Below are 23298 nucleotides of genomic sequence, written 5' to 3' on the forward strand. Positions count from 1 at the left end.
AAGAGAAAAGAATAGCTACTGCCCAATTACATCTATACAAAGTTCAAAAATAGGCAAAACTAACTTTTCCTTTTGCAAAACTTACCATGGAGCTAACAGATGCTCCTTGGCTTATGAAGGCGTTGTCCCAATAAACCCATCACAGGTTGAAAATATCACAAGTCAGAAGCGCCTTCCGTGCACCTGCAGAGCACGCAGCTCAGCCTCGAAGCGCACCAGAGAGTCGGTGGTGTGGCTGCCTGGGAGCTGCGCTTACTGCCTCTGCCCAGCATTGAGAGAGGATCTGACCACATATCAACTGCTAGCCCCGCAAAAGATCCAAATTCAAAATTTAAAGTATGGTTTCTATGGAACACAAATTACTTTCATGCTATTGGAAAATCACAAGTTGAACCATCGTATACTGAGGGCCATCTGTATATGTAAGGCTGTGCACTTTATATATGTGCTAAGAAGAACTCCCTCCAGGGCTTTCCATCCCAGTCACATAAGCCCAGGTTTTATGGAGGACAGAATAGGGACCCCACCCAGGCCCCTGACCTCTCCTGCTGTCGGTGTCCACCTCCCTTGCTCCCTCTGGCCGCCCTGGGTATTGCCGATGCTTCGGCACACAGAGCTGGTTCCAGCATGTGGACAGGGCACTGAGGCTCCCAGTTCTTCTCACCCCCCACCACCAGGTAGAGGACATTTCTCCAGCCCACTAATGGCAAGCTTGCTCATGTGGTGGGTTCTTGTCAATGGAATGTGCAGAGAGCCCTGGGGTTCTGTTCCCGGCTGGGCCCTAAGGTGGCTTGCCATGCTCTGCCTGTCCTGTATCTTTTCTGCTCCAACTTAAGAACATGCCCTCCCTGGCCTGCTGATCCAAAGAGGATGAGAGATACAGATGTGCAGTTGAAAGGCAACCCCACTGAGCCCACCCTGCACCAACCAACCTCTAGCTGAGCTGCAGAGCGGCATTAAGAATACATAATTGTCCTGAGACAAGTTTGGGGGTGTTTGTTATGCAGCATCATGATGGCACTAGCTGACTAATACACCATCTGAGCGTCTTTATATTTGTTGTTACTTCTGCCCCCAAAGCTTTTCTTCCAGGGTTCACATGCTCTCACTCAAGTCCTTGTTCAAATGCCCCTTCTTCAGGGTCCTTCTCCAACCACCATATCTAAAATAGCACCGTCTGTCCCCCACCTTTCCCTACCTCCTCTTGTCCTGCTTTATATTTCTTCATAGCGCTTACTGCTACATGACATTTTATGAACTGTTCATCTGTTTATTCAGCCTTCCATAAGAGGATGCAAGCTCCACACAGCCAGAGACTTTATCTCATGCATTTGCACCCCCTGTGCCTAGCACAGTGCCCAGTTCATCTGGGGAGTTCAATAAGTATTTGTTGATTGGACAAACCCGCCTGTGTCCTCTCCCCTGCCTACCAAGGGGACGCTGGCACAGACACACAAAACGACCCAGTGTTAGTTTGGTGGAAGGAAAAAAGCGAAAACAGAGAAACTTGAGGAGGCTGACCCACCAGCCCCCGGGAAAGCCGTGCCCCTGTGAAGATAATGAGGAACATAGAAGCTCACTTTCCCCAGGCGTCCCTTCCTGGACTCTCCCAGCAAGGGAACAGGCCCCAGGCAGAGGCAGAGCGGCCTCCTTGGGGCCTCAGTTGTTTGCCTGCTCCACCCACATGCCAGTTCTTACTCAAGTCTTACCACAGCCCAAGACCGGGTTGAGTTCCGCCTGGGTGTCCACCTCCGTGCTGAGCTCTGTGTGGGCTCCTGACCTCCAAGAGCTGGCCGGGTAAACAGCTCCTTCATCACTGTTTACCCAGGCAACACAACACGGCAGCTGAGGAGCCTGCCCCCAGAGACTGGCAGAGCAGGAATTTGACACCCTGCCCATCTGTCTGGTCTTGAAGCCACTGCCCCCCTGCACGGGGTGAGGGGCACCTCACAGAGCTGGTGGGCCTCAGAACCAGCTTTAAGTCCCTGAGGGCTCCGGAGTCGGGAATCTGACTTTGTGGAAGCTGCACATTGAACCTGATCCGCTGTCTGGGAATTATTTTCCGGATCCTAGGTGGATAAATAAGACAATTCTTCCTTTTTGGCTTCAGAATAAAGCTTCCTCTTGAAATGCTTAAATAAGGGAAGGAGAAGACACCTACAGACACCTATAAATAGAGGTGTAGACAGAGTTAAGGAGATAAATAATCTTTAAAAAGGGAAAGAGGAAATGGTGCTAGAAATATTTAGAGGGAACGGACTTGGAGAGTATAAAAATGGCCTTGGCTTCTACCGGGACCGAGCCCAGCGGCTGCAGAGTGATGCACACAGAAGTCTTTGGCCAGAGGACAGGAGAGATGCAGAAATTTTCTCATCAAATAACTTTCTGAGCAAAGGTCTCTGGGTGTGTGCCAGCTCACCCCACCCGAGGGTGGCCCTACACAGCAGACAGGGCAGCAGCAGGACAAACCCGGAGTGCAAACAATGAGGTCGGCAACACCAGCCTGGGCCTGCGAGAGTCGTGGTCAGCCCAGAGGGAAGGAGATCCTCAAGTCATCCCTGGGGGCTCCGTAATTCTCCAGGCTGGTGGCCTCACGTAGCAGCTAAGAGCAAGGCACTTTGGTGACAGACAGACCTGGTCCAGTCTTAATTCTGCCCGTAGCTGGCTGTGACCTATGAGCATGTGGCGTCCCCACTCTGGGTCTGTGAGCAGGAACCATAACACCTGCTGGATCCCGGGGTTTCGGGGGTGAGATCACCCACGGACACACGTGGGACCCAGAGCCCAGGAAGGGGGCTGGGGCAGCTGACCTCTGTGGACTTGTGCTCTTTGCAGCTGGACAGGGACCCTCCTTAATTCAAGCCCATTCTAAAAACCATTGCATCGTTTGAGTCTGTGCTGAGGGATGAGGAAGAAGCTGCACAGGCACTTATTGTTAATAATAAGGAAAAATAATAATCCTGGTGCTGCTCCCAGGAGCTTCTGGTCTGCCTCGCTGTCCATCCCCCGGGCGAGGGCACTTCCTAATGGCAGAATATGACAATGCCAAGTCCCAGGCTACATCTGGGAACCTGCCCAGGGCCTGCACTCGGGGATGTAGGGAAGGTTTGGTGGCCTGGAGCTCACGGTGTGGCAGGCACCGTCTGCAGGCCTCAGGACAACACAACAGGTAGACCCAGGTTCACAGTTGGCACCAAGGACTCCTCCTCTGCGGAAAGTGAAATCTCCTGCTTCCGTGGCCACACTAGGGTCCTTTAGCATTCCGTGGACCCAGCAGTCTCCTCTCATGGACGACAGGCCCCTGTCAAGGACCTCAGTGCACACCCCCCCCCCAGGGGAGAGAAGGTGCAACCCTGGCACTGGAGCAGAAAAGCAGCAGCGTGTAACTGTTAACTGGATCCATCCTGCCAGGGAATATATTCACTGATGGGTCTAATAATGGTACAGCTGCAGTAGTTACCCCTGATCAAACTTTTACATTTTTAGTTCCCAAACAATCAGCTCAAAAGGTAGCGCTTAATGCAGTATTACAAGCTTTTGTGATGTGCAAAGATTCTGTATTTAATTTATTTTCCGATAGTCAGTATATAGTTAATGCTATTGTATCCCTTGAAGATGTTGGTAGGATTTCCCCTTCCTCTACTGTTTTCTCTTTGTTTTCCACTATACAAAGTCTAATCTGGGACAGAAAAGATCCATTCTTTATAGGACATATCAGGGCACATACAGGATTGCCTGGAGCCCTTAGTTTGGGCAATGATTTAGCAGATAAAACTACACATGACATACATATTTTTTCTACTGTAGAAGAAGCTACAAATTTTCATAAAAGGTTTCATGTCAATGCTAATACGTTACAAAAGCGTTTTAAAATAACTAAGGAACAAGCCAGGCATATAATAAAACAATGTCAAAATTGTGTGACCTTTTTACCACAAGTTAATCTTGGAGTCAATCCTAGAGGACTGATACCTAACCATATTTGGCAGATGGTGGCCTGTATGGGGAGCCCCAGGACACTCGGGGGTAAGTGATGAAAAAAATCTGCCCGTCCCTAGATAGGATGGGAGCAAATCTGCTTGTCCCTAGGCAGATAAGGCGAGAGGAAAAATGGCCATTTTGAAAAAATGAAAAGATTGATACAGTATGTTTGTGTCTTGTTTTGTCTTGAAATGTTGTATTGTCTTTGTGACGAAAATATGGAAGGGGTGTTAAGTAAATTACTAAGGGAAGAAGGCACCCCAGTGGAACCAAGAATAATTAGGGCATGTGTTGATGGAAGCCCAAGAACTTTAGTCAGAAAGAAAAAGAAAGTTCAGAAGAAGAAGGATTATCAGGAAAAAACTTGCAGCAAAAGGCTATTACTGAATGCTGCCACGTGCTCAAGCCAGTCATGGCGCAGCAAGGACTTTCCAAGCAGCGGCAGCTGGCTCTTCCCTGCCCCCCTTCCCGGGGAGCGGGACGCCACTGTGAGAGCCCAAATCCAGACCTGACCGGGAGGCACGGTCTTGTGGGCTCTTGCTCCCTGTGCCTGGTGGCAGTTTGAGTCCGGAACACTCTCCCCAGAGCCATCTGGGGCTGCAGGTGGAAGATGGCCATGTCCCTGAAGTTTGATCATTTCCAAGGTCAGTAACAAGGGTTCTCCCACACCTGGAAGCTAATGAGTAATGAGCACTATTAAGGCCTGTTTCAAATGTAAAAAACCCTTGAGATAATGTACTAAATTGTTCAGAAGGTTGTTTTCTTAGTGCCTGCTGGAATGCTACAGGATTTTCTTTAGCATCATTGCCAGAGTTCCTGCCTTCATCCCAGTGCCGATGAGGACGAGGGTGGAAGAATTTCCAGTGTTGCTGAGAACCGGACGAGACTTCGGCTGAGAAACGGATGAGAACTTACCTGGACTGTGATTTAAGCTAGCTGCCTGCAGAACTTACCTGGACTGTGAACTTACCTGGACTGTGATTTACCTGGACTGTGAGTTAATCTATTGAGACACTACTTTACCTGGACTGAGACAACAAACTGTAATCTACAACAAATTGTAACTCGGTATCTTTGCTAATGGTGTCATTGCTGGTATAATTTTTCCAAGGGCTTCTTGAATGGAGCCATCAATTGGCTTAGTATTGTGGCATTCTGTATCCTCCCCTTCTGCTTGTAGCAGATTATTTATGGTGTTTCTGTAAAAACCACTATGGTCGTTATTTAAATTAAACAAAAGGGGGAAATGTTAGAGTCTGTAAACAAGTCGGGATGGCGCCTGGTATTTTGCCAGGGGGAGTGGTTTGTGAAGTAGCCAGCGAGCCATTAAGTGTGAAGATTCCTGATTGGTTGACTGCTGTATCTAGTTTATGTTAATTAAGATAAGCTGTGTGGAATGTATATATACCCCTCCTGTCCTGCAATAAACGGCTCCCACTCCTGCTGTATCAGTCTACCCAAGTTGCTCGTCACCCCCCCCCCCCCTTGGTTATTTTGCTGCAGCCGGACTGTGGCACATCCGGCTGCGGGCTCAGCCTAACTGCAGCAGGAGCGAGGTCGGGCAGGAAGCTAGGCACCAGCCCAGAGAGAGAGGCAGCGCCAGCAAAGGTGGGGACAAGGGGTGGGATCATGGGTTTTGTTGTTAGGCTGAGTGGTCGCCCTCAGGAGCGAAGATGCAGTGGGAGAGAAAGAAGAAAGACGAGAAGGACCCGAGGTGTGTGGCCGAGTGACTGCAGAGAGAGACGACCCCAAGATGTAGGAGACTGTGGGAGCTGGTGCTGGGGAGCCAGGAGGTCAGACTGGGAAGGAAGTCCTGCCAGATGTCAAGCAGGCGGCCGGATCTCGGAGATGCCAACTCGAGGATGGTCAGTGCAGAGCGAATGTATCAAAGCCCTGACCTTGGACGAGACCACCAAGGACAGCAAAGACAGAGGAACTGACAGCCACGGGCTGGCGCTGGGCTGGGAGGGGGCGGCTTGAAGAAGATCCGATTTCCGTCCTCAGGGAGCTGGTGGGAGATGGGGAGCTGGCATCTCGTGCACAGGTCCGGGGGCTGGACGCCGAGGAGGCCGCTGAGTCTGAGCTGGACAGGCCTGGGCTTCAACCTCCCGCTCCCCTGGCACCTTTACCTGCTGCACGACTATCTCTGGGCCCCAGTGTCCTCCTCCATGTCACTGCAGAGGAGCTGCCGAGAACAGAGACGTGCCTGGCACAGAGGGGGACTGGTGGCCTGCACTACTCAGGGCTGCTCACGCAGGCCCCAAGCCTCAGCTCTGCAGCCGCCTGTGCCAGGGTGTCCCTCGCCTCTCCTTGCCCAGGGCCCAGCCTTCCTCCATGGCAGCTGGTGCCTCTGTGGGCCGAGGACGTCTGGAGGCAAGGTCAAGGCCACTCTGTCCCTTGGAGTAATTGAAGATGACAATAGTATTTTGTGTCTCATGGAGACTGGTGGAGATCAAAGTGGCTTTGTGCCGCCCTGCGACAGGCAGGAATTCCCCGGCAAATGCCACCAATTACTGAAAATTGGCTGCAGTTGTGGCCGGTCCCGAGCAGGGTTTCCCACCTCTCTACACTGGCAGAGGGCCACTTCTGACACGGTGTGAGGTGGCCCACGGCAGGACTGGCGGGAGGGCAGAGAATGCCAGGGGCTGCACCCATCATGACAGGGACTTCAGGGCAGACCACTGGCCCCGTGACAGCGGAGGGGAGCCTGGGAAGTGTCTCTGGGAACAAAGACGCAGAGGACCTTGAAAACCACGAGGGCGGGGACCAGCAGGTACTCACCGTGGCACAAGGGCTCCGCGTCACACCGGCCACAGCCAGGTCTTGGCAGAGGTGCCCACCTGGACGCCGCTCAGAGGCCACCACCCTAATCGATGTGCCAGGGGGAGGCCCTCGTTTTGGGGAGGGGAACAAAGCAAAGGGGACTTTGGCAGGAAGCAGGACCCTGAGCCACGCTCAAGCGCCCACTGGTGTCTGGAGCCTGGCAGTGACTTTGGAAAGAGGGCCCCAGAAAGTGACCCCAGAGTGACATGGGCTGCCATGAGACCCCCAGCAGACACCAGGACCCCCAGCTGGGCCTGTGTTCCCCCACACCCCTCACGTCTGTGCAGGAGGGATGGGAAGGAACTCTCCACAGATCATGGGATCCAGTCAAGATGGCACTTAATCAAGTAAACAAGGAGCTGGCTTCAGGAATTCCTCTGCTTTTGCTTTAAAACAATATGTGATGGATTGAAGGCTAAAATAGCAAGAGTAGTTTGCTGACAGGAAAATCAAGTTATCCCATTAGTGACATCCAAAGAAGGCGCGTGGTCCCACACAGCTTCTGTACTGAGCCTCCGCGGGATGGATTCCAAGCTCAGCTCCAACACGGGGACTCCACGCGGGCGCCACAGCCAGTGTGTTCCTGTCACCAGGCCTTTGCCGATGCCCACAGCCCACTCAGAAGGCTCTGCCTGTGGCAGGCCACCCCCATGCCAGCCTTGTGTCACCGCGGGACCAGCTCAGGCCTGAGAGCCTGGTGATGTGGGTCCTCATCTCGACTCTGCCCCTCATCAGCGTGATGACCCTAGGCAATCACTTCCTGGGTCAGAGTTTGGTGGGTATGTGCAACGGAAACCGATCTGGTTAACTTACCAGGGAAGGGCAGGCCCAAGAGCGTCTCAGATGGAGCTGGCTCCAAAGGCAGGACAAGGCTGCCTGGGACAGAGGGTGGGGCAGGGGAGGAGGCCCGCACAGGTCCTGCAGGAGGGTCTTCCACTCCTTCTACGTCCTTGTCCAGGACCAATCAGCCTCTGCCCTCATTGGTGCTTCTGCCCCTCTGCTAGGGATGGAGCCTCTGGGGATGGAGGGAGGCCTTTGGTGAGCTGAGCCGGGTGCCAGATTCACCTCTTGGCTGGAGCACTCGGGCTCTTGGATTGACAGTCCCACCAGTTCAGCTAAAGAAGAGGCGATTCCTCCAACCAAAGTCAGGATTCTTGTTGCAGAGGAGTGGGGATCGGTGTAGGCAGGAGAAGTCAAGATGCTTTCCTTCTGTGGGGACTCAGTCTCCCCTGTGGAGTGGGACAATGACTGTATCATGGCGCGGATCTGGGGCCAGTGTGTGCCTGTCTAAGGGCAGAAGGAGGTGTCTGCAGGTTCCCGCCTGCAAGGTGTCCCTCGTGCAGTGAGAGCCTCCTTGGGTCCAGGGCTATGTGGTCCTGAAGTAGGAACCGGACAAGGACTAGATGTCCGAGCCCAGAGGTGTCCCCTTCCCCGAGGGAAGAGGGGCGACGTGTGGGCGTTCGTTGTCATCTGGTCCCCCCTGGTGCTCTTGGGAGCCAGGCCTTAGGACAGCTAGAATTTCCCACCGTTGTGGGCACCAGAGGGTCAACTCGGTTCAGGGGCTGAAGTCCATCCCCAGCGAGCAGAGTCCTCTGGGGCCACCAGCCCTCCATAGGGCCCCGTGGAATTCCTCAGGTGCCTTACGCTCTCCGGGTCCTACACACGGTTCTGCTTGGCCTCTGAGGTGAATTACTTGGATTCACTTGAAGTCATTTGGGGGTGAACAAGGCACCAGAGGCTGGGACATGGCCTCCCTCTCGCTCTTCCAGAGAAGTATGAGGATTTAATTTTTGCTTTTCTTTAAAAACAATGGTTCTGAAGGCCACGGGACGTGTACAGTCAAAGGGAAATCACAGGCAGCGTGCGCAGAGCGCTTGGTTCCCAGAGGCCCGACCGCCACCGGCAGGAAGCAGATCTTCTCCCGGGCAGCTGCTGCCAGAAACCCTTAGGGGCTGGGCAACGATGTGGAGGAGAATGAGCAAGACCCCTGCCTCCTCGCCTGGGATCCGTCACTCCATTTAGCAGCATTTAAGAAACCATCCCGCATCATTGCTGATTAGGAGGGACTTGGATTTTAATGGGGAGGTGTGGCCAAGTTGTGGCCACAGGGCCTGGCTGGAAGAGGTCGCCCTTTCTCAGATATCTCCAGCTGAGAGAGTCAGCCTTTGCCACTGGTGACCTCTGTCCCTCCGCAGAGCCTGGGGTGGTGCTGGCAAAGGCACCCTGCGCAGGAGGAGCCCATTAGTACGGGACTGTGGTCAGGAAAGCGGCTCTAGATTTTTCTGGAACTGAGGCCCTAAACACTAAAAACTCGGGGCATAGGGTGAACCACAAAGTCCCCTCATGTGATGTGCTCCCGTGTGCTAGTCACAACTGTGCATTTTCAGCAATGGAGCAAGCGTGGGTGCGTGCAAATCGCTAGCTGTAAAAGCAAAGTGGGACCTTTGGTGGAGGCCCATCTTCCGGGGTGGAGAGGTCTGGCCGACTTCCTTACCAAAGACCTGCTGCTGCTGCTGCTGCTGCTGCTGCTGCTGCTGCTGCTGCTGGGCAGGAAGAGGGACACGCACATGTGCACGGGTGGGGTGACCCTGCACGGCCTCTGTGTGCACAGCTGGCATCTGCAACCTGGGCACCTCAGGTGGCCTCTCCTGCAGCTCACTTGGGCTCTTCACCTGATGGTCTCAGGACCCCAAGTGCCACCAAAGTGGACAGAATTCTGCATGCACAAGGGCTTTTTAGGCCCCCATATGTGTCCCTTTTGCTAATGTCCATTGGCTGAAGTAAGTCACGTGGCCAAGAGAGAACCGCAGCCCCTGCCCTTCTCCCCATGGCGTGCACCCCCCTCTGGTGGGCGGATTCCATGGTGAACTGTCCTTGTCTTTCTCTCCTGCTTCCCCAGACACTGCGTATGTGTGGACCGGGGTGGGCTCACCCGTGCCCAGCACAGTGCCCGGTACCAGCGGGTGCTGAGCGTTGGTGAGGGAGGTCAGGAGAGGAGGAGGAAAGAATGAACCCGGGAGAGCAGGGGAGAGGGGAGGAGGGGAAATCCTGGGAAAAGGGGGGCGCTTCTTGGGCAGAGGACAGGGGAGCATCTGGGCAGCTGGGGGTCCTGTGCGTCCTTCCAAACCCATGGCTCTTGTTTTGGCCTGAGCGTCTGAGCTCCCTTTCCTGCTCCCTGGACCCTCCAGATCCCTCCCAAATCAAGCAACTTCCCACCCACCCGTCCTCCTGGTCAGCATGATCAAGCAGCTCCCCGTCTGCTGTCCACGTTGTGTCCCCCCATCATCTCAACTGAGCCATGAGAAATCAAGGATCGGTGTACGGTGGGACAGGAGGCTCTGGGAAGTCCTGTCCATCATCACACCACATCCTGCCGGGAAGAGGCGGAGCTGGGGCTCGGCCAGGTCAGTCTGCAAGGCCCTGCTCCACTCCTCAGTGGCGCTGGGTTCTTGGGGTGGGGGAGCGGGAAGAGGTTCTCCTGCTGGGGGTGCCGGGCAGGAGCAGGGTCCCTCCCCATGAGTGTGGGGCCTGGAGGCCGAGTTCCAGCCTGGGCAGTGGCAGATGGAGGGCAGCCGACAGGACCAGGACTGTCTTCGATCTGGCGGGTGATTGCTGGAATGACACAGCCCCGGGGCAGATGACGCTCCTGTGACAGAGAGTGGCCACATCCCCATGGATGTCCTGTTCAGGAAAGAGATGAGCCCCATGCTCAAGAGCAGAGGGACTTCAGGGCCCCACAGCAAATTGGGCAGGGATCGGGCTGGGCCCCTGCTGTCCTGCCCTCTTACTGTCCCCCCAACCTGCCTCCTTCCCACCTGCTCTTCCCACTGCCATCAGGGACTTGTGACCAGCCTGGGTCAGGACAGGGATATGACTGGTTAGTGACAGGGCCAGTTCCCACCCCCAGGCCTCTGGAGCGGCAGGAACGGGCAGGGCAGGGCCCGCCCAGATGAGCCCTGGCCTCCCACTGGCCGTGCTCCAGTCTGAACCACTGGCCGAAGCCGGGTCCACCGCTGTACCTCTGACCACACCCTGAAGGGACACATGTGGTGGTGTCAGGAGGGAGCATGGTGGCCTCAGGAGAGATTATGCTCCACAGGAGCCTTGTTAAATTGTCACCTATGTTGCAAATACTTTTTCGTTGGTGAGACAAGCAGCACCCCCAAAATGTGGTTGGCTACCAAGACCACGTAGGTCCTTTCTCTCTGCCCGAACCAAGCTCGAGAGGGGCACCCTGGCCACAGCTCCCCTGGGCAGAGGCCACCACGGACATGAGACACCAAGCTCCCTAGAGACCTCGAGACCCGCCCTCACTCAGGTCTGGCCTTTGTATTGTGCCAGGTGACACCAGGCTGCAGGGCTCGTCAGATGCCAAGGGACAGTGAGGGGGCTTTGCTGTGTGCCTACTATGTGCCAGGAACTGTCCTCAGGCTGTACCACCTCATTGAAAACCCACCTCACTTACGACTAACCTCAAGCTCACAAGAAGCCGGGCACCTACTGGGTGAGTCCCATCATGTCCCCAAGGTCTGGGATGGGTGGCAGAGCTGGGATTTGAACTGGGATGGCTGTGTGGTTACAGAGACTGTGCTCCAAGTACCCTACAGCCTGTGACCTGCGGCTGAGGAACTGGTGGCACAGGGGACAGTGGGCTCCAGACAGCTGAGTTTGGAAGGCAGCTGACCTTGGCCCTGCTGCTGCCCATCCCATGGCCTCCCCCCACCCCACACCAGGTCCCCCAGGCTCACTCTCCAGCTCGTGTGCTTGGCCCTGGCCATGCTTGGAACCAGGCAGAGGCACCAAGCATCTCTGCTGGCCTGGCTGGCCCTCCCCTGCCCTCCCCTCTCCTGGACCACTGCCCACCAGGTAAACACCTGCTTTTCTTTCAAGGCAACTCAGGCCTCACCACCTCTGCAGAGAGCAAGACTGGGAAACCTGTGCCCTTCGGGGCATGTCAACCTGGGGCCATCTTCCTTTTGCCATGTGACCTTGATCAGGTGACTCAACTTCTCTGAACCTCTGTTTTCCTCATTTACAAAGTAGGACAGGGATGCTGACCTCATGGTTTGTCATATAGATCAGGAACAGCACACAGAAAATAGACCTGACAGGGATTCTGCTCAAAAAACAGGACTTACTTTTAGGACATTTCCTGCCCTTGCTTCCCAGTGGAATTGGAACCTCCACCCACCCACCCACACACACACACAGGACTCTGAACACCTGTGTGCCTGTGGTAAGACACCGAGTTACCATCTCTGCAGGGTGGGCTGCCTCTGTCAGCACCCACCACCCCCCAGGCTGGCCTTACTCGTTGCTGAACTCCAGGGCTGAGTGGAACCTGGCACTTGGGAAGCCCTGGGTCAAAGTTTCTCTGGGAAATGAAGGAAAGAATGAATCCATGCTCATCTCCTGTGATTGTCCCAGGCCCTGGCACAGTAACTGCTTTGGATATTCTGCTGTGACCGTAAGACCAAGCTCACCAAATCTTCTTTTTGACATTGATAAAGTGCAACATAACCACACACTAAATCAGATCGGCATGGACGAAGCTCTGCACAGAATGTGTTCCTGCTGGGCCCCGTGCCACAATCCCCTGCTTCGTTGCTCACTTGTTCAAACCCAGTGCACGTTTCTCCCAGCAGCATGAGACCCGTCAACTCACCACACACAGCCACGAACCTGCTAGTGCTGGCTGCTTGAAGTCACTATGCTGTGTTTGTGGGCATGTTTGTTACCCAGCTGGAGCTGATTGGTGTAGTAGGGAAGGGTTCCCTGCTGAAGCAGGGCAGAGCTACATCAGAACAGCCTGGAGGAGTTAACCAGAGAAGGACCAAGAGAAGGCGGAGGGACCTAACAATGGGCCCAGCAGCCATTTAGCAAGAAGTGGAGCAGCCTGTTATTTTCTACCACTTTATTGAACATCCACCCAGAAAATGGACTAGTTGGGAAATCACGCCACAGCGAATCAACACGCACGTACAACCCGAGCACACCCTCTTATGTTCCTGCCACCAAGGCCTGACGCTGTCCTGGCCTGGTCACCTGGGGTCATCAGCAGACCCTGACAGTCTGCACTTCGTGTCTGGCTTCTTTCACACTGCGTGATGGTCGTGAGGCCTGTCTGTGTCCTCTTGTTCTCCTCCATGACAGCGTTCCATGATGCGTCAGTCTCCCCTGGTGGCCCTGGGACCCTGGCCGTGAAGAACAGCGCTGCTATGAACACTCGTGAACATGGCTTCAAGGGCCACGCGTGAACATGGTGGTCAGTCTAGACGAGCAACGGAGTTGCATACAAGCTGGGTCTTCAGAGGAACTGAGAGGAACAGGTGGCCTGAGGGAAGGCTGGGGAGACTGAGGACAGCAGGTCAACCTGGGAGACCCCGCGCAGGTTACAAGAGGCTGGTTTTAATAAAAGGAAGCCAGGGAGAGATGTGTCTGGCTGACATTGTAAGATCACTCTCATTTTTTTTGGTGGGGGGGTACCAGGGATTGAACTCAGGGGCACTGACCACTGAGCCACCCCCCAGCCCTATTTGGCAGTTTGTTTAGAGTCAGGGTCCCACTGAGTTGCTGAGGGCCTCGCTGTTGCTGAGGCTAGCTTTGACCTCGTGGTCCTCCTGCCTCAGCCTCCTGAGCTGCTGGGATGACAGGCGTGCCCCACCACACCCAGCTTAAGATCGCTCTTGAGGTCAGAGACCGTTGCGGGGGACAGGGAAGCAGGCGGGCAGTGGCAGAGGGAGCCTCAGGAAGAGGTGGTGGTGGCCAGGACTGGAGATGGGCAGGAGAGGTGGGATCTGGGCCTCGAGCTCTGTGCAACTCAGCGGCTTAAAACAACAGTCTGTTCCCCCCACGGTTTTCAGGTCTCCTGTGTGTTGACAGATGATTCCCGGGTCTGGAGCTGACCCAAAGCTCCCTGTGCTGAAGATGTCCTCACCCCGCCTGGCTCCAGGCTGGGCTGACTGGAGCATCTGGCTGGTGGGACAGCCCTATCTCCCCTCCACCCCGCCCAGTTCCTGGGCAGCCAGCGGGGCCCCTCACGGTGGCTTTGCAGCCTCACACCAACTGACAACAGCTATCTTGGCCCAGAGCACGTGTCCCAGCAGGCCAGCACAGCCTACCGATGGAGTCCGACTGAAGACGTGGAACACACGATCGTGGCAGTCACGTGCCACACAATGAAGCTGAGGTTCACATCAGGTGGCCCACACCACAGAGGTGTCCTGGGACTGTCGTGGCGTCCCAGACCCCTTGGAGGGCGTGAGGACACTCGGGATGCTCACAGGCGGACATATCCACTGTGTTTGCCTGAGGCCAGCAAAGCCCAAGCACTTCCCAGTGGGTCTTGAACTTGAAGGGCCACCCTTACTAACCTGCCCCGGCTCAGGAACACCAAAGGTGGCCAGCGTGGACCGCACAGGTCTGACCTGGTTTCTGTACAGTATCTGGCTCCAGGCCCTTCTCAAGTGGCTTTAGGGACACGTTGGAACTTTTCTGTCCTGTTTCCTCGTCAGTAAAATCAGGCTGATAACCGTGCTTCCTTCAAGGGCTGTGTGTTGGGGGTGGGAATTAAAGGAGCAGTGACTTCCAAATGTTGGTGGCCCAGGGAGTCACTAGATGCACAACAAAACTCGTCTCTGAGTTGCCCGTGCGGAACTGCCCCGGCAGGGACAGGCCCCGGGTGTCACCAGCACCACCCCTGACTTTAAAACCATATTTCCTGGGATTATCAGCAATAAAGTTTGCTTTTAATTTCAAAATGTTTAAAGAATATATATTGTTGCCAACACCCCCTGGAGGGGTCTTCTCTCTCCATCTCCCCCTCCCACATCTTCACATGGCCACTCTCTCTTTACGGGGGAAATCAATTTATCTTTTGCTTCTCTGGCAAATGCACATTCCTTAAATAAAGTTCTAATGCCACACACACACACACACACACACACACACACACACACACACACAAATATCACCCACCTGTCTCCAGGGAAGCAGCCTTTGACTGTTCAAACCTGGGAGAACTAAAGGGTTTTATTTGTGGAAATTGGGGCATCCGGTGCTGTCTACTTAGGGAAGTAGAATTTCTTTAAACCACCCACCAACTCCTCCATGCACCACACAGATTAATCAAGTCTTGGAGAAAGTATTGATCTTCCATATTATAGGTACTCTTCCACGGTCAGGGCAGGTCTTCTTCTGATGTGGTCCGTTTGGTGCTGCAGAAACGGTCTGAATCTTCCTGAAGCGTCTCTTCTCTATACGCATATCTATGGCCTCATACTATCCTGCCAGGTGGAGGCTGTGGATCCCATTTTACAGTCGGGGGCACAGAGAAACACAGAGGTTAAGAACTAGCCTGAGGTCACACAGCTCGTAGGTGGCCACAGGAAGACTAGAACCTCTACTTCTGTCCACTATGCCCTACAGGAAACGTCCTCTGTCTTTTTGCTGGCTGCTGGGTTCTATGTCCCAGCATGTCCCCTGATACCAGCTGGCATGTCATGTTGCACAGGATTCCTGGAGGAAGGAGGCAACTGGTAGTGACATTTGACAGGAAAAAAAAAATCAGTGTACGGGTTGTGCACTTGACATATTTAAGGTACCCGGGGGACCCTGACCTTCCTTAGGTACCCAGGGTTCAATGAGTATCAGGAGTCACGACTTGGTAAAATGAAGTGTGAGTTGTTTGCTTGTGCGAGCATGGATTGAGGACTACTTGGGGCCCAGTAGGGTTGTGTTCTGGTGATTCAAGATGAGTTCGCCCACTCCCAAGGCACTCTCCAGGAGCTTAGAGTGAGGGGATCTAAAGGTCCATGGGGTACAGGCTTGTTTCCCAACCTGGCAGTACTGGCTATTGGGAGGCACTTGGCCCTTTAAGGGGTGGGGCCTGGAGGGAGGTATTTAGGTCACTAAGAGTCATGTCCTCAAAGGGCATGTGGGGCCCTGGGTCCTTCCTTCCTCTTTCTTTTCTGGGCCATGAAGTGAGTGGTCTTCCTCTGCCCCATTCTCCTGCCATAATGCCCTGCTTCACCCAAAGCACAGGAGCCAACCCATCACGGGCTGAAACCTCTAACATCGTAAGACAAAGCAAACTTGTTCTATTAATAAGTTGATGATCTCAAGGTTATTTGTGATAGTAACAGAAAGCTGATGAACAGTGGGCATGGCAGACGATGAGGTCCTGGAAGCAGAAGTACTCGTGGAGAGTGCCGAGAAATTCCTGACCCAGCCCCAGGCACTGTCATCCCACTGTCCCAACAGCTCAACACTCTGGCCCCACAACTGCTGCTTGGTAAAGGCCACTACCACATCACTCGTGGGTCAGGAGCCAGGCCACACCACCAAGAACCTGTGCATAGCTGGGTCTGAGCACAGACCCAGGCCACCTAGACTTTCAACCAATGTTTGCCGAATGAATAAACCAGGCCAGGAGTCTCTGCCGTGCTGCAGCCCGTGACATCATAATCAGACCCCTGCACAGGAGAGGCTTTTGACCTATTTGAAGAATACACATTGGTCCGCCTCGATAGGACCTATTATAAGATCTTACATCATTTGAAATTCCTGAAGGTTTTTATACACTGACAACTGCTATGATTCCAACGGAGATAAAACTTTAGAAAAATATCACCCAAACATGCCGGAGACATATGACTAATGCTACACGGCTGAGTGTCCGTCTGGTCCACGGCATCATCCTCGTCTAGTCACATTTGGAAGAGCCGTGGGCAGGCTGCGAGACCACAGGACAGACAGGCTCAGCCTTGCTCTGCAGCCCTGGGCTGGTTACTTAGCAGATTTAGCCCCAACTAAAAAGGATCCGGGCCCCTGTGACCTCCCAATGTCACTGTGAAGACCAGCTGAGCACCAGCTGAGGAGGGGCTGTCCAACCCTGCAGGGCGGTGCCCACATAAAGGGTCACAGCTGTATCCAAAGAAAGCAGCTCCCCTCTGGCTGCTGTCCCCATCACAGGACTCCCTGGGAAGTGGCTGGAAGGGGACACTGGGGTTGACTTTCCTGAAGTGGGGGTGGGCGACACAGATGCCAGTCTGCTGGGCTCCCTGCCCTGGTTCATTAGTCCCCACAAGCAGAGGCAGGAGGTTTGGAGCCCTCATGTGGGGTGGGGGATGTTGGAGCCAGTCATCTCTCAGATCCATCCACAGATCCTCTGCGGTTCTGACTCCTCCAGTCCTGTTCCTTGGCAGAAATTGGTTTTAAACAATGACTAGCATTCTAGAAGAACCCGGCAATGTCTATAAAATCAGTTTCTGGAAACTCCCAGGAAGCCAAGCCCTGGGGCAGAGTACTTTTCCTTCCCCCCCTAAAAAAATGTACAAGAAAGAGTCTTGTTAATTCACGCAAGATGCCAAGTGCCCAGTTCCCTGTGAAAGCACACACCCCTCCCCCAGAAGGCTGCCCACACCCCAAGGAAGGGACATTGTGTATCTCCGTATTTGCCTGTCCCTCGATCCTATGTACTTTGCCCGTGGCAAATATGCAAACAAGTTTTGGTCACCTCCCTACAAGTTTACTGGGGTCCATGACGTGAGGATCAACTGCTGGTTGTTTTGACCTCTTGCTCTCTCAGCTCAGGCCAACAGTGAGGAACAGTCTGTCATCCACTTGTTCAATATTGAGAACTCTCTCTGTGTCAGGCACTGTGCTAAGGGCTCAGATAGAGAAACGAATAAGACACAACCTTGATCTCAAGCACTTCACAGATGACTGGGGAAAACCACCAAGTAAACATAATTACCATGTGGTACAGACATAGGGTAGCAGGGTTCATGGGTATTATTAAACATAGTACCAAATACTATGTGAATACTTACCAGACGGGCACTCAGCTGACCCAGCGAGAAACCAACGTTGGAAAATGTGCTCTTGAGGTGGCTATGACTGAGGAATCAGCTAGGAAAAGATAAATGCAGACAGGAGAGGATGAACATATTTCAAAGGGAACAAGCTAAGCAAAGGTCTGGAGGTGATCAGGTATGTTTGCCCATTTTTTGTCACTATAACTAAATCCCCGAGGCTAGTTAACTTATAAAGTGGGTTATTTAGCTCACAGCATTTGAGGCTGAAAGTCCAAATAGCATAGTGCCAGCTCTGGTGAGGGACCCCGGCTACATCACATCATGGTGGAGGCATCAGGGCAGGAGTGTGAGTAACGAAGAGAGATCCCATGTGAGCCAGAATTACCTTAATCTCTTCTGAGGAAAACATCCCCAACAAGATCTGGGCCCTCCCATTGGCCCGGCTCTTAAGGGACCTGCCACCACTCAGATGGCTGTAGGGAGTGCAAAGTGCCAGTGCGGCCCCCATGCCATTTGAAAACTTTCCAGAAAAGCAGACCTTGAGGCGGAGGGTGCAATGCCTGGTATCCAGTGTGTGCTCAAGCGATGAGGATCTTGGCCCTGCAGGAGCTGTAGCTACCTGGGCAATGTTCCCCCAAAGACCAGGCCTCCCATGCCCAGGAACCTCACTTGAATCAGCCACAGTGGCCCAGCCTGCGGCTGGTACCCCCACACACACGCCCACACACGCTGCTCTGCTCAAAGCCAGGTTCTCCCTGCCCCCCACCCCATGATGGAGAGGAAGCCTGATTCTCTTGGCCATTTGCTTTCCAGAAGAATAATTTTCAGTGCAACTTCAGCCTGTAACAATTATGGAAAATAAAATGAAGAGTAAGAACAGGAAGACGGCTAGCAGATAGGGCGCAATGGGGCGGGGGAGGCCTGGCTACCACCCTGGCTCTGCAGGAGGCAGACACAGACCTGCTCCCTCCAGGGTGAAATGACCACGTGAGTGTGAATCTAGGCAGTGGAAAGTCTGATCCTGCCTCGGGGGGCCTTGAGCTCAGGGCCAGAGCCCCTGATAGGACCCCTGGGATGGGGGATCCTTGGGGGTGGGGACTTCTCCTCTCTCTGGCCCAGCTCCAAGGTCCTCCTAGCCCCTCTGCTGACTCCCATCTCCACCCCAGCTCCTTAGCCCAAGTGGATCTTCCCCTCTCTGGAGCTCACCTGGGTGACCTGAGGGGACCTCTCACTCTCCTTCAGGGCCTGTTTCAAGGACACAGACCTGTGCCTCAGGAGCCTCCACAGAGGCTGAGGAAAGAGGAGCTGAGCTTCCAGTACTCAGTGCTCACCGCCAACAGCCATGACCAACACATGTTGGCCGGTTTTTGCCCTGCCCACTCGTCCCCCTCTTGGAATTCTCCACTCCGACAGCCATTTTCTGTCAGGCCCTAGATGTCCGACAGGCAGAGCAAGCACTGAGCACAGGCCCCTAAGTCATTTCTCAGCAAATTCCAGGCCCCCAGGCCTCACTCTTTCTGTGTGCAACCCATAAAGAGCTCTTTGACTGAAGTTCACAGAGTTGTGACCCCCAAACGCGATAAGACCCAGGAATTCTCCAGAGTTACAAGAAACGGGGGAGGGGACCCAGAAAGGTGTGTCCACATTTTTACTGAGGTCCCAAGGGACTCTTGGAGACTGAGTGGGAGCGGAGGTTAGGCGTCTCTGGGAAGCTTGGGTCCCTCTCTGAACTGGAAATGGCTTCAGCGGCTAAACCAAGGAAAGAGGTCCCCTCCCGTGGTGGCCCTTTGGAGGCTCCCCTCCACTTCGCCCTCTCCTGTGGCCCTCTTTTGAAGGCCCCCCACCGCCCACACCAGGGGCCTTTGCCACTGTCCCTGGCCCCCGGGAGTGAGGGCCGGGCCGGGCTCCGGTGCAGGCTGGGGCCCGCGGATGGGGTGCAGAGTGGGACGGGGCGCTGGTCAGGCCTCCGCGGCCAAGTCCTGCGCCCTGCGCGCCGGCGACCCCCGGTTGCGTCACCCGGCCCAGCGCACCCTGAGACATCACAATCTGGGGGGCTGGGACCCCGCGCCTCATCACCGCCCGTTTGCGACCCAACAATCCAGCCAACGCACACCCCGGCGGAAAAAAAGGAACCGGCCCTTGGCCGCCGCCTCCCGCCCCGCCCTCCCGCGCCCGGGGCCCCCGCCCCGCCCCCGCACGGGGCAGTGAGCGCAGCCGGGCGCCGCACGCCGCCCCGCGCCCGCCGCCGCCGCCCGCCCCGGCCCAGGCGGGGGCCGCCCGCCCGCCCGCCCGCCCCGGCCCCGCGGCGCCCTCGCCGGGTGCGAGCCGCTCGCGCCCGCCGCCCGATCTCCGCGCCCGCCGCCGCCCGGCCCGCCGCGCTTCATGGCTGCGCACGAATGGGACTGGTTCCAGCGCGAGGAGCTCATCGGACAGATCAGCGACATCCGAGTCCAGAACCTGCAAGGTAACGCCGCCGCCGCGCCCGCGCCCACCGCGCCGCGCCGCCGCCGGGTGGGGGCTGGGGCGCCGCCCCCGGAGCCCGAGTGGCCCCAGCGCCGGACCTGCAGTGGCCCGGGCGGGGGCGTGTGTGTGTGTGTGTGTGTGTGTGTGTGTGTGTGTGTGTGTGTTTGTGTGAGTGTGTAGGGGGTCCTGTTTTCTTTAGGGGACGTCACCACCTCCCTCCAGCTGCGACTTTGGAGAAGTTTGGGGGCGATGGCCCAGGTCAGGGAAGGGAGAAGTGCAACTAGTAGGAGCCTGTGGGACAGGAGACAGGATCAGCACACTTCCAAGTGCCCTGGGGCCTGTCACGCAGGGGAGCGGCGCCTCCCGGAGGGTGGGCTGGAGAGAAGGGTCAGGCCACCCAGTCCAAGTCTGCCACTTTCCCAAGCCTCTCTCCAAGGAGCCCAGGGCAGAGGACTGTCCTCGATCCCGCACCCACCTGGGCACGAAGGCTGGCACCAGAGTCTGTACCTTGAGGAGCTGGGACTAGGTGAAAGAAAAACTCCATGGGAGCCTGCCTTGGCAGCCTGCCTGGCACGGGCCACGGGCAGCAGAGCCACAGGAGAAGCGCGTTTGTCTTTCCAGAGAGTTTATTCAGTGTGAGAACTTGGAAAGCCCAAGAAATACTTGAAGGGGAAAAAGAAAATCATCCATACTTGTCCCCCAACTACCAACTCCAGGGAGAGCTCTCTTGGTGCAAGTGCCTTTCAGCCCTTTCTCTTTCCATTTGTGGGCTTTGTGGAGCTGGAATTCCACTTCCGGCCTGTGGACACCCACCTTGACCTGTGCAGGCGAAGTTTCTAGTCTCTTTCCCTGCAAACGTTGGGGTCCAGAGTCTCCAAGGTGGAGGTGCCTAGGAAGGAGCCGGAGGCCTGGGCAGGGGTTGGGGGACGGTGGGTGGTGCCCTTCCCCATCAGGTGAAGTGGCATTGCTGCCAGGGGACGGGGAACCCGGGTGGGTAGCAGGCCAGCTGGGTGTGGGGGGTGGGGAGCAGCCAAGTTTAAACATTACACCTGATAAAAAGTTTCCTGGGAGCTCACGTGGGCCTGCTCCACCCCTGGGTTGGGCAGGAGCCATGCAGACAGAGGTGACCTGAAAAGGAGCAGGCAGCCTCCTGGGGTGGGCACCGGAGACTGTTTGCTCTGGACTCCTCTGATCTCTTCTGGCTGTGATTTGTGTCAAAGGAGGAGGGTTGGACAGAGCATGCTGAAAACGATCCTTTTGATAATAAGCCCAGTGCCTAGATCCTGTTGCCTGAGAGGAATAGACACCCTATTTAGGAGTGGACACTGTCATCTTTTGCTGAGATGGCATTTAATTTGGGCTCTGTGTGTGCACATGTGTGTGTGTGTGTGTGTGTGTGTGTGTGTGTGTAGACTGTGTTAGGCAGTTGCCGGGTGTTTGTTGAGCATGTAGTAACCGATGCTTGATGCAATAAGTTCCTGCAGTCCTCCAAGATCACCTCCCAGTTTAAAGATCGGTTTTTGTGAAGGGAAGCTCAGCAATAAGTGCTTTTAGTTACTGCACAGGATGGGGACAATTTGAGATGGGTCCTGAAGTTTGTGAATGGGCCTCCTGTCCCTCAGCTCCCAGGGCACTGACTCACTTATCATTTGAACGTCAATGGGCTTTGCCATAAAAAAACTTCTAAATTGTGTATATGTACATCATGTTTGTTACATATGTATTGCACACGTGTATAATGTTCACTAATCTTAAGTGTAAGCTGAAGTTTTGGGGCATGAGAACACCTGTGTAATCACCTGGACCAAGATGTAGGTTTCCAGCATCCTAGACAGAAGCCCTACCCCCACCACGGTAACCACTATTCTGATGGTTTGTGGGGTTTTTTGACTGAAGATGAGTTTTGCTTCTAGAACTTAATATAAAATTAAGTCATGCAGTACAATCTCCTTTGATCTGGCTTTTCCATCAGTGTTGTGCTAGTATGAGCTGTGCTCTTGCCTATGTCAGTACTTCCTTTTCCTTATTGAGTACTATTCCTCTGTATGGACATACCAACCTTTGACTGTGTCTGTGGGGAGCAGGGGTGTTAGCTCTGTGGAGTCACACAGTCAGGTTTGGCTACTTTGCCAGCATTGCTGAGTAGAGGCTGGAGTTAGGGCAGGACTGTGTTCTTCAGATTTCCCCTTGGTTTCCCAATTAACTGGGTGCTTAACATGTTCTCTTCATGCTTCTGTGGTGCTCAGAAAGTCCTGCCTAAAGGTCCAAGTCCAGGAGGCCCCACGAGGAACTCAGATCATCTGCAAAACCAGCTGGTAGACGTCAGGCAGCCCCATGTGTCTGGGCGATCCGCTGGGGCCTCCAGTGGGGGCCTTGTGCAGCCGAACCTTTGTGGGTGGTGGGCTGGGGAGGCAGGTGAAGCCCCGTGTCCTTCTGTATTGCGGCTTTGGTGATGGAGGCTCAGTTCAGAGGGAGCCCTAGAGTCTGTAATCACAGGAGTGCAGCCGTCAGGGTCTGGGGGTCCTGATTCTTTTCTGAAAGCTTGGACTCTGCTGGTTGGGACAGGGTCGTTTTGGGGTCAGTAATCAGACACAGCTCTGAACTTCGAGCCTCCCCACACTGCCTTTCAGGGGAGGATGGGTTAGTCAGAGATCTCTTTCTTCCTGTCTCTGTCTGCCGCCTGCATCTGCCCCCTGAACGGTGGGATTCTGGAATCTAGGCAGCTATGATTGTGATGCAGAAGTTCATCCCCCAGGAAACTGGGAACGAAGACTCCTGATCTGTCTCGGGAGGTCAGTTCGGCGGAGCAGGAAGCATGAGCTTTCCCAGGAGGCCTGTCCCTCCGCCTTCTGTCTAGGAGGACACACAGCAGATGCAGTTCTCATTGATGCTTTTAGATGGACGGCTCATAAAGTTGTTTGGATCAAGGGCTTTCTGGCAGAGCACCATGTCCCTCTGAGCAGAGACTGCTGGTGCCACCCTCACAGGGTCTCTTGCAAGTAAATGGGGGTGGCCCAAGCTGTGGACCCTTCTAGAGAAGAGAAGATGGGACTGTAGGAGACAGCAGCCTTTCCCGGGTGGTGTCTGCTTTCGTGGGGGTAAAACTGGCCTAGAGGTGGATGGTCAGCACATCTGTGCCTTAGTCTCCTATGGGCTGAGGACAGGAGGGATCCACTGTCCTTCCCAGGACAAGGCTCCTTTGGCTGCCCCTTGG

General features: G+C 54.8%; 1 protein-coding gene across 2 annotated transcripts in view; it reads left to right on the plus strand.

Moving 5' to 3' along the window:
* Positions 1 to 19982: 19982 nt before the first annotated feature.
* The window catches only part of Clmn (calmin), an 88079-nt gene continuing 84763 nt past the window's right edge, over positions 19983 to 23298 (plus strand). For both annotated transcript variants that reach the window (XM_026411776.2, XM_026411777.2), the window contains exon 1: positions 19983 to 20085. In XM_026411776.2, coding sequence (XP_026267561.2) covers positions 20004 to 20085 — 82 coding nt within the window. In that variant the 5' untranslated portion in view covers positions 19983 to 20003. The remainder of the gene's footprint in view (positions 20086 to 23298) is intronic.

Source organism: Urocitellus parryii, chromosome 6 (genome assembly GCF_045843805.1).
Source record: "Urocitellus parryii isolate mUroPar1 chromosome 6, mUroPar1.hap1, whole genome shotgun sequence".
In the NCBI taxonomy this organism is placed as follows: Eukaryota; Metazoa; Chordata; class Mammalia; order Rodentia; family Sciuridae; genus Urocitellus; species Urocitellus parryii.